We start from the raw sequence: 12,182 nt of genomic DNA, 5'->3' as shown, positions 1-12,182 counted from the left end.
CAGATAGCCAAAGAGGCAGCGAACATGAAGCTATCTGGTCCTGAACCTTTCTATCCTGTTTCGATGTCAACCATCAAAGGAGATGTCAAACAATGGATAGAAGACAAACACATGCAGCAATGGAACTCAAGGCAGGACTGCAGACAGGCCAAGCTGGCCTTGGGAACCCATCCGAATATTGCTAAAAAACTTATCTCATTGAACAGGAAACAAATTCGACAGGTTATACAGATCATCACTGGTCATGCTAACCTAGCGAAACACCTACACAACTGTAGTTATACAGATTCACCTATTTGTCCTGCGTGTGGAGAAGAAGACGAAACTCCACTCCACTATGTGGGACGATGTCCCGCCTTCTCCATCCCGAGAAGGAACTACTTCGGTGATCATCAGGTGACTCTAAGTGAAGTTGTGAATGCTCCCAGCATTTACAACTTGGTAAATTTTCTAAATTACACTAAACACCTAAATTCATGGTGAGTTTCAATTCTGCTTTAACTTGAACTTTCATGCATTACTATTTAATAACCTCATGTTGAGTTCTCAGCCATATCCCTGAGACCTTCTCTGCTCCTTTTCTAAAAGGGCACCGCAGACAGGAGCAGCCTCAAATTCTCTGACATGGCTTTACTGGTTGCGGTTCTCCTTAATGTCCCATACAGAGACCCAATACAATGTGGTAATAGACACCATAACTCTCGTCCCCGGAGCAGTCACCAAACTCTGGGTATTTCCACAGAATAATATCTTTCTTCATTCTTACATGACCTACAACTCATGTTGAACCACTTGGTGCTAGAGCAATGGGCAAAATTTGCCTAAGCTCTTCCCCTATGGGACGCCAAATGATGATGATGATGATGATGAATATAAGGTGAACATATTCTATCTTTGCCTAATTTAAAAGTATCTGAAAAATTAGATTATGTCTCTAATGGGTTTCTTTTACTTCAGTTCATATCATTAGAATTCAGCAACACTATGAAAGCCTATTAATGAAATACAAATTTACATTATGTTCCTTTCATCTCAAAGTTATGAAAAATAGAACACATTTATGGATTTTGATAAATTGATTTTCTGTCAGATTTGCAAGCAGTCAATGGCATGTGTGGGGGGGGGGGGAAACACCCCTTCTGAAGAAAGAAAAATATTTTCAAATCGCTATAGTGTGGAAAAGTTGCCTCCTGTAATAATAAGGAAAACGAGGTAAAAAATGTTTGAGTTGGTTGATATTTTCCAGTCACGCATCATACTTGAAGTTTATGGAAATCGACAGAATTGAACATTTTTCTTAAATTTTTTAATATTACTTAAAGTTTTACTATCAGCACGCAAAAGTTTGTTCTGATTATTTTATGGTTCAATAGAGTAAAATAAACTAAAACATCATTAAAAACCGGAATTTACCAAATTTGTGCAAGTTTCATTGTGCAGCTCTTTGCCCATTTTGTCACTACAAAACGACCCAGAATTCATCATAGGAGGTAGCTGCACCTTGAGTTCCACCCACACCCTACCCAATCAACCATCCAAAATAGGCGTGTGTGTGTAATTTACATTATACATATTTCAAAACTAGTCATCAAAATTGATTAGGATTCTGTGATTCACTGTTACACACTTCTACTGTATCTTTTCCAAGTATAAACGTTTGAAGTCTGACTTTTGGAAGAAATCAGGCATGACTGATTTTGATAGCATCATAGATCTAATGTAGCTATTTCTAGCTTCATGTCCACATACTTTAGTTGAGGCCTCAGTAACAAGTTAAGCACATCTCTCGATTGCCTGAGTGTGACTGAAGCATGTGGAAAGACCACTACAGTGAATCGTGTGTCTACTCCATTTCAATGAACACTCCCTCTCCTTCATATTTTTCAGCTCATAGATGGTGTGCAATGAATCAATGAATGCCAGGACTCTACTACAGCACTTATCCCATTACCAAGATCTCTTCCAGCCCAGCTTCGTTACAGAGTCTGGAACAAAGTGTGTGTACCTAACAGTCTGAGTGCATATGTAGTGTTGTGTGGGAATTTTTAGTGCTGCTATCTATATTTGAAATTACGAGTTAAGTAAAATGATTGAATATTTGTACCGTTGTAGACCTGTTGCTCTCTGAGGCGAGACTTTTTAACTGGGATGTGCTCGCATTCATGCCTCAAAGGTGGGAACCACAGATATAAATGGTACAACCACAGGACCAAACTCTTATTCTGGGCTCATTGGATAACAGCTTACTGGATGTGAAAGCTACCTGTAGTAGAGTATGAATTTGTAGATTGTTTAATTCTAAAAGTAGACAGAAAGATGCTGAGCAAAGACAAGCAGTACTGTATTTATTAGACATATCCAAAACAATAAAGTCAGGACATTGTCCAGAGCAGTATTTATTTCATTACTTAAAATTGCTAATCCAGTAATTGAACACAATTTGTTCTTCGCACACCCTGAAAATTTATTGTTGGCTATGATCGTTGATGACAGAGAACACATTCGAGAGAGCTTGGATATAGAAGAACTTTAAAAGCAAGGTAATCCACCTCTAAAGGAAAATCTATTAGACACTTCGTGTCACCTAAGATATACTTTGAAGTTACCGATTATACACTGAAATGCATGCTTGCCCGGTATGTAAGAGGGCCTGGGTTCGAGTCCCGGCAGAGACATGATGACTTTTCTTTCCGAGTTCACCTCAGCATAATATCCAATAATATCTGGAAAATAACTGTTTCTTTGATACACTGAAATTGTTTACTGGAATACTTGCCTGTTGTATCATCCCCCACAATGGTACGGGAAGTATGTGATGATGATATTATATCATTCACATCAACTCTGACACTAATCACATTAGAGGGCAAGACCATAACTATAACTTTTTGCCGCCCAGGGAGAAACATTATTTTGCTGCTCCCACAACTTTAAAATTTGTTAATTCAGCAATGGTGTTCTTTGTTCCCACCTAAATTTTGCCACCTGGGGCAACTGCCCCCGCATCCCTCTAGTTATGGCCCTGTCAGAGAGTACCAAAAAGTTTCCCCCAACACTCAGACAGTCGAGAGATGTATCAAATTAAATATTGAGGCCTCAGATAAAGTATGTAGACATGAAGCTAGAGATGCACCGTGATTCATATCTATGCTGTTATCAAGATCAGTTATGCCTGATTCCTCTCAAAAGTCAGATTTTGAACGTGTCAATTTTGGGGACTAGTTTTGAAATATAATGTAAATTATACACGTACCTACTTTAGATGGTTGATTGGGTAGAGTGTGGGTGGAATTTGACGTGCACCTACCTCCTGTGATGAATTATGGGTCGTTTTGTTGTGACAAAATGAGCAAATAGCTGCACAATGAAACTTGCAAAAATTTGGTAAATTCCTGTTTTTCGAACATGTTGCATGACTAATAAACATTGAAAAATAATAATGTTTCAAGTTATTTTACTTCATTGAACCATAAAATAAGCAGAACAAGCCTTTACCTGCCGATTGTCAAATTTTAAGTAATATTGAAAAATTCAATAAAAATGTTCAATTCATTCAATTTCCATAAACTTAAACTTCAAGTATGATGACTGGAAAATATCAACTGATTTAAAATTTTTCACCTCGTTTTTCTTATTATTAGAGGGGGCAACTTTTCCGCACTAAAGCGATTCCAAAATAAAAAATTATTATTATTTGACCCATCCTAATGGACACCTCCTTCCCTCCACAGAAAAATCTGGTGTACGCCTATACAAGCAGCTATATGCAATTATCGATATATTAACCCTTTAAGCTTTTTTTTTAAATTTTCCTGATCCACATTATAACTGCTACCTTTGACTTGACTTGAATGATTAGAGTCAAAATCTATTACAAGCTGACAGATATAATTCAAATTCATCAATTAATAATTTCGGCGAAATTTTCAAGATAGAAATCCAGTTATAATCTTGAATATTTGAGAAACCAATATTTTTAAATAATCACTTTCTCTGAATGTCTCACTTGCAGCATGCAAACAATAAATGATCATTTGTATCTCTTCAGAACTGCAAAAATCACAATTAGCCGAATGTTGCCACCTTTGAAGTTGTGAAACCTTCACAAATTGCCACCTATTTTCAAGAATTTTTTTTCCCTGATTGCGAGCTGATAACTACTTCCCCCCTCCCAACAAGAAAATTCATCCCTCCATCGCTTTTATTTCCCTCATGAGACAAAAACCACCCGCCATGACCTGTGCTGCTTTTTAGGAAGAAGTTTTTTTTTGCAAAAAAATCGTTTGTATTATTTTATACTGAGCATATATTTATATTTCTTGCTCCTCTTATCTAACCTTGAACAAGAGCTAACTGCGCCCAATGCCAATTGATTTATTGTTCTTTGAAGGCATTGATTCTATCGATTTTTTTCGAGGCTTGAATGTGAGCTGGTCTTTCATTTGAAAGTCTCTCCGCAGAGAGATGGCAGATCCCCAACGTGATAGACACAACATGAAAATTCAAGCATTTCCATTTTTACTTCAAAAATCGAAGACAGATGGCAGCATGGACATGAAACAAGTGCATAAATACATAAGAAACATAAATACAGTACATTAGGGCCACACACACACACAAACTCAGAACACACATCCCGACATGTGCCGATTCGTTAGAAATTCCACGGAGGAATGTGTATGAGGTGCATGTATGGCTAAGTAGTAGTTGATATTGATTGGAGGGGAGATAGAAAATATTTTTTACAGTAAAAACAACTTCAGCACATTTTTAGAAGACTAGATATTTTGGGGTGGTTGAAATAAAGCAGATCAAGTGTGACGAGATATCTCAGTATTGCCACTGAAAGGGTGAAGCAAATTTTCCTTTGAATTCTCTAAATTTTTAGTATGAAGGAAATTAAATTAGCAGGCGAGAAGCCCTCCTCGTCCTGTCTCTACCGAAAACAAACGCATTACAGAGAAATTTATTGTTGTAATGTTTCGGAATCTAATTGTATATCTATGAAATGAAACAGTTGTCTAATAATTCTGAATAGAAAAAAAAACCACATCAGTAAAATTTTGATGCTAATTTAAATTATTCATTCACATTTTTTCCTCCCATATTCAGTTGACATTACATGTTTCACAAATGGAAGCTGAGTATCCTCGGATTGCTACTGCAGAGAGAACACATGATGCATCACTTCGACTTCTTAATGCTGCTATAGGAAATCTCATTAAACTTCACGAAGATGGGCTAGTTGATGCAACACAGTTTGACAAACTCCGCTTTGTGAGTGAAATCTATGCTATAAACAATGAGCAAGAATTGAGATTTACATAAATTACCTAGTATGTAAATAAAATTTACATAAATAGCTCTATGTTCATCCAAAAAAGTTTGTTTATGCTTTAGAAAGAATCATAAAAATGACTTCATTTAGCATAGTTTTCCACTAGTAATACGTTGTTTTCAAATGTATTTATTTTTTTCTTTTATTGTATTTTTTAGGGTATGAAACATGATTAAATTTATAAGTGGCGGCAGTATACAATCAGCAAACCCCTCTTTTGCAGGCATCGGTGGGATTCATCATTCGTTCCGTTGGGCTTGAACCCCTTGTATGGACACAAACATTCTTTGTTTGAATATTACTCATCTTGTAATTCCACTTATGAATTTCCTGTGATAAAGCTGCAGCTTATGTAACCCCCTAAAATTAATTTTTAGGTTTTGTGTCTCATTCAAATCCACAGTGACAATAACATCAATGTTCAGCATTTTTTTTTTCTTCTGATTTCAACAGATTTTAAATGAATTTACATGCTCTAATTTTCATTTCAGTTAAAAAATATTTTCCTACTCCAGAGATTTATTTTGGATAGATTCACGTTTGTGTTTAATTGGTATTATTATGAAACACTCAAGCAAAACTTGAACGAAGAGTTAAAATGTACAAAATTAAGTTTTATTTTAATTTCCCTGTGAACTTTGAACGTAAATATTGCAGCTTATTCGAAGCATTGACGCTCCTCCGGAAAATATAATCCGGGGGGGGGGATGATGAAGGAACTTCATATAGTTCTGAAACGCGTTTAGCCGTGTTCGTTTTGGAATTTTGGGTAAACCCAAATGTCGATTATTTAATCGTATAGTAAGTCTTAGTCCGAATACGAACGTATCGAAATTTAGATGGCCGTGAGTAATTTTATGAAACATGGCTAGTTGAGAGGTAAGTCTGTGAGTAGCGAGTGGGTGGAGATTAATTTCACAAGTTTAAGATCAGAAACTGAACTAAAAAATTACCAGCAGTCTTAAATAAAGTGAGCAGAGATTTATTTTGGATAGATTCGCGTTTGTCAATATTACTAGAGGTGTGGGATTCCCACACCTCTGCTGCATATGAAAGAATGGGAGAAATATAAGTGCGGTGGTAAAGAAGCCAGACATCACGAATAGAGTGGTTGAGGTTGCGGTATATAGAAGAAAAGTGTTTTTGAGATATTTCTCTCTCTTGTAGATATAATTGATATGATTATTCCAATGCAGGTCAGCCAAGATTATGACACCCAGGTATTTAAATTGAGAAACTTGGGATATGGTTACATCGATCAAAGGGGAGAGAGATTTACAAGAAGCTTTCATGAAAACTGTTCTAGAGAAGTTGATAGGTATATGCCAAAATGAGCACTAGTCTGAGATGGAAACAAGATTACATTGCAGAATTTCTGATTGGACTTGTAATTAATTATAAGGTAAATTATGCAGTCATCATCAAAAAGTCTAATGGTGTAGTTGAGGGTTTCAGGGATATTGTTTATAGTATATATTGAAAACAATAAAGGTGAGGGGCTTTTCCCTGGGGAGTAACCAAATTTAACAGTGGCAAGTGGCGATTCATAATCTTTAAAATGAACAAACTGTTTGTGATTTTTTAGGAAAGCTTCTAACCATTTGAGCAGTTGTACATTCAGAACAAGATTTGAAAGTTTTAAGAGAAGTCTATTGTGAGAAACTCTTTGTCATAGGCTTTAGAAAAATCCAAGAGAATAATATCTGTTTGCAGCTTGCTATCAATTGCTTTGGAAAGTTCATGGATGAAAAGGGACAGTTGGGATATAGTAGAAAGGGATCGTCTAAAGCTGTGTTGGTTGGGGAAGAAGTTGTTAATGGAGTCCAAATTGGTGCAGATTTCCTTTGCTATAGTATATTCGAAAATCTTAAAACAGTATGAAATAATAGAGATAGGCCTGAAGTTGGGGGGGTCGGGGTCGGAGAGAACCAGCAGATTTGTGAATGGGAATAATTTTATTGATTTTCAAATTGGTGAGGAGGATAGCGGTATTTAGTGAGACTTTAAATAGGATTAGAAGATAGGCAGAGATTTCTTCAGCGCAATATTTGAGAATGGAGTTTGGAATGTCATCTCGCCTACAGAATAGGGTTTTGATTTTTTTTATTATGTTTAAAATACCTTCTTTAATGAAAAAGATCGGGTTTGAATTATGGACAGATTTGATGAATGAGTGTTGGGGCAGGGTGAGATCAACTGAAAAAATAGCAGAATGCCAAATTGAACTCAGTAGTAATATCTGATGGAGAAGATGTCTTTGAGATTTTGAGGGAAGTAAGGCCAACTGATTTAGGTCTGAGAAAGTTCCAAAATTTGGTAGAATTTGTTTTTAGATAATTAGGTAAAGAATGGAACAGGTACTTGGTCTATTAAGTGAGATGAGGTTCTTGAGACTCTTTAGTTGATGTAGAAATTAGGGATTTGATTGCAATGGATTTGTTGAGCTTATATTTTGAGGAAGCACGACAGATTTTTCCTCTTTAGGTGAATGATGTTGTAGTCATCCATTATGATTGATATCACTGGTATGAAGGTGATGTGCTGACACTTCAATTCAAATAGTGACCTATCCATTAGTATCTCAATTTTGACTCCATTAAATTGTTTGATTCCAGATAACGGCTAAATATACAGTTTATTAATTAGAAGAAACACACAGTACATTAACACACATATACGAAACAAGAAATACACGGACACATAAAAATGACATCTTGACTCTGCAAGAAACGAAAGCCTTCTCTCTCAAAACAACAAAAGAGAGGTAAAGAAAAGGCGCACTCAAGAAAACGATGTGTTGACAGATTTATAATATTGGAATGCCAACACCTACGCACTCTTGCCGACAGCACCACCACAATGTCTCTGTTTATCCAAGGATTGTGAATAGGGCCACAACTAGGGGGGGAGCAGGCGGGTCTTGTGCTCTGAGCGCCGGATCAGAGGGGGCGAAAATTTCACTGGAGCCCAGACTTTGAAGATACTTAGTTGAAACTATTTTTGTCGAGACTGTAGCTATGCATTTGCCAATAATAAATTTGAAAGTTGTCCAAAGGATATGAATATTGAGTTGTCCATGAATATCGGGGGGGGGGATACTGATAGAAAATCATTAAAATGGAAGTGAAAAACAGATTGCATTTAGGGGTAATTAGCTTTATTAAAATTTTGTTTCTGAGCAAGTTTGTAGGAAGGGATAGAATTTTGAAGTTTTTGAATTTTTATGTTCCATTTTAAATCAAATGGCTTATTTATACAAAAGTATGCATAGTACTAGTTTCACACACAATCTCTAACTTATGTTATTAGAACTGGGTATTTAAAAGTGAATCTTTTTAAAGGCTTTTATATAGGAATCCTGTTTTTACAATCACCTTTTATTTTATGACTGAATTTTTTTGTACAACTGGTGTCTGCAAAAGAGAGGTTTTACTGTAATTTGATAAGGTGGTCAGAAATGCTAGTTTGACAGAGGTGAAATATTTTTACAATGATATTTTTATTTAATGATTTTGTAAAAAAAAATTGGGAATAAGATGGATAATGGTTGTCCTTGGGCCAAAGGAGATTATGATTTGTTAGCCGGATTGACATTCTTATAAGATTGTGACTATTATACAATTATTCTTTAGTATATATTTAACTACACAGTGTCAGAGATTTATCTCTGCACTCTTTTTTTTTGGATGATTTTTTTGTTTTAAAACAAAAAAGTATTAAGTAAAATTCACATACTAGTTTATTTTTTGTGTGTGTGTGCCATGCAAGATTGTTGTTTGTGTAATCTTCTATTAAAAATCTCATTAACAATACTCTTGCCGCCCTTCAAGGTCATAGATCAACGGATACAGAAAATCATTGTATCTCCAGTTAGTCTCAGCCCTGGAAACACAATATTTGAAATATTGGATAGCATTGACTGGATTGCAGGAGAAAACCTAAAGAAATTTTTTTCAGTAAGTGATCACTTATAATTCATATGCAAGGCATATATTTACTAGTAGAAAATAATCGTACAACCCCCGCTCTCCAGTGAGCAAAAATGGTTTGTTGCAGTGGTCTTCAACCAATGGTTCCACTAAGGCAATGGTCTGCAAACCGCGGCTTGCGAGCCGCATGTGGCTCTTTGGCCCCTTGAGTGTGGCTCTTTCCCAAAATACCACGTTAGGGCGCACAAAAATTCCAGATTTGTGCAAAATCATGTTTAGACACGTATTTTGGCCATTTTGTTCTTGCTCCCTCCCCTCCCAAGTGAATCATATTTTTCACGGTTTTTTGCCGAAAAAACAGTGTGAAAGCCTGACATGATGTCTCATGACACTTCCGCAACCAATCAAAACTGGATTTTGGGTGGAAACTGGGAAGTTCAGGAAAAAGTTGTTGAAACTAGGCTTTTTTTCTTAAGGTACTCTGGGTAGATAGACGTAAAAGACGAGTCTCCTTTCAGAACATGAGGGGGGAACATGCAATGTTTTTCATATACTAAGGAACATCATCCTCTATACTGCTAGATCATAGAAGACAATGCCCCTGGGCTACCACCTCTCATGACGGCTCTCCCGAGGCCTCCTCTCTCCAAGCAACGTCGGTCAACACTGCTAGAAGTGATCCACCCAGGGCGACACATCTGAAGACGACGCTCCTGGACCACCACCTCTCATGACGACTCTCCCGTGGCTACCTCTCTCCATCTGCGTTAAACATCGATCATCACTGCGAAGCAATTCACCAGGGGCGACCATCTGAAGACGATGCTCCTGGGGCCTCTGCCCCACAAGACGGACCAGAACGCCTTGGGCTTTCATCGACGACGTCCTCCGGCTAACATCTCGTCAGGCGAGCTTACACTGAACACGTCTTCAGCAAATTTCCCAGAGAAGGGAGCCAGATATCCGGAAGACAACAAGTAAAATAATAACTTAATGAACTTTAAGTAAAGTTTATCAAGTTAATTTTAGGGAGCATTGTGGAGTGAAAGACAATGTAGTGTCGAGGATTGAAGAAGGTATGTTGGATATATATAGAGAGGATGAATGAAACAAGTATACAAGACGAGTGTGGATGGGAAAGTTGGAAGGGGTCTACCTCTCAGTGAACGTACCTCATTCAGATCGAGGACGTTTTTAGCAAAGGCCAGCTGAGGAGTTAATTAAGTTAATAGCAATGTACCTACCTATATAGTTTAAGTTTGAAAAATTTGCCCTCAAAACAAATTTCAATCATTGTACTGTTGATATTTGGCTCTGTTGACTAATGAGTTTGCCGACCACTGCCCTAAGGTGTTTCCTGTTGGTCTGCAAAAAAATTTGTCCAATTTATGTTAGTTGCTGCATAATTTTAAATTTAATAATTAAAATACCATCTCTATGTTCGTTTTTATTTTTTAGCTGTCACAGCAGGTCTGCAAACTACAGTGACACAGGGCTGTCTTGAGAGCATCATGGTCCCCCCCGGTAGTGGTTTTTCTGAGGCCCTACCTGGTGAATTCTAGAAAATTTCAACTGGATCTCATTTTTTTGAGACCCTGGGCCATGCTCGGGTGGGCCCATGCATTAAGACGGCACTGCAGTGACACCTCGGCTAATGATGCTAATTCATTCTGCAGGGGTGGAAAATTTTCTACAATTGCTACAAGCTGCTACAATTTCTGACGTCCGATACATTTTGCTTAAATTTTTGGCCGCTTGCTACATTTTGCTATAAAAACGCTGAAATTCTTCAATTCTGCACCATCTTGTGCCAAAAACAAAATTTCCCCCTTAAGAAACTTTGATGTTGCTTTACAATAAAAGTTGACTTTTCGATAACATCATTTGTCCTCCCTGTAATTTTATTCCTTGCGGCGACAAATGGAATTAGCTTGAGGCCCCCCTCCTCAGGATTCGTTGCCCAGTCTTCCAACAACATATAAAATAGGGTCAAACTATACCAATTCCTGCTGATCCACAGATAAACAAAAAATCCTTCAATCGCTGTTTCCAGCTATTTTTTTTTACGAAAAAAAGTTGACTCCTTTGATTTTTGTGTTCCTTATGTTAATTATTTTTTAAATTGCATCGATTTTCCCTGATGCTGTATTTGACAAAACATTCGTGTATCCTTCAACAGACTGGTAAAGTTCGCGAAAGAACGTATTATCGCACTGGAAAAACAGCAACGACAAATCTATCTTCATCAGGAGTTGTGATGCAAAAGCTGTAAGTAAATTCAGGGTGTCTATGATCATGGAAAAGTGACAAAATCCCAGAAAAGTAATGAAATGAGAAAAGGGGGTCACGATATAAGTGAAAAATAAGAAGTTAAAACAGATGTACTCAGATTAAATTTTTTGTGAAAATAGAATCATTCTATTAAATTTCTAATAGTTTAATCATTTTTTTCTATAGTTTTTATTTCTGTAAAAATTATATATATATAATTTCTATATAATTTTATATGTTTTAAACTACTATATATAGTTTAAGTTGAAAATAATTTAAGTCTATAGTTTTAATCACTCTATTAAATTTCTGAGAATTTCTAATAAATATTCTAAGAATGACCCAGCAAAAGAAGCCATCTCAAAGTATGTTGAATCAAACCGAGGTAATGATCAGGAGTGAAATTGAAAAGAAACACATGTAATTTTAAATATGAAATTAGTAAATTCTGGTAAAAGAAGTAAGATCAACAGCTCAATGCTTGAAACTGGAGAACAAAAGAACAATTTAGAATTGCATCAGCTGCAAAAAAAATAAAAATAATTACTTTTCTGATGAGTGTTTAAAGTCTCTCCTGTAGTGATTTTTTTTTAAATTAACAATTAACAAGTTTACAAGGTAAATCTAAAAACAATTATTTTCAC

General features: G+C 36.4%; 1 protein-coding gene across 1 annotated transcript in view; it reads left to right on the top strand.

Moving 5' to 3' along the window:
* Positions 1-12,182, top strand: part of LOC149076072 (sperm-specific sodium:proton exchanger-like) — a 118,215-nt gene that overhangs the window by 79,258 nt on the left and 26,775 nt on the right. The window contains exons 17-18 of the mRNA XM_089243598.1: positions 5,113-5,277; positions 9,169-9,294. Of these exons, the coding sequence (XP_089099724.1) occupies positions 5,113-5,277; positions 9,169-9,294 (291 nt within the window). The remainder of the gene's footprint in view (positions 1-5,112; positions 5,278-9,168; positions 9,295-12,182) is intronic.

This window comes from Pholcus phalangioides, unplaced genomic scaffold (genome assembly GCF_987345545.1).
Source record: "Pholcus phalangioides strain wild (caught in Gottingen) unplaced genomic scaffold, Ppha-v1.0 ptg000015l_1, whole genome shotgun sequence".
NCBI classification, from domain to species: Eukaryota; Metazoa; Arthropoda; class Arachnida; order Araneae; family Pholcidae; genus Pholcus; species Pholcus phalangioides.
Note: the sequence above shows the minus strand (reverse complement) of the source record. Positions and strands in the feature narration are given on the sequence as shown.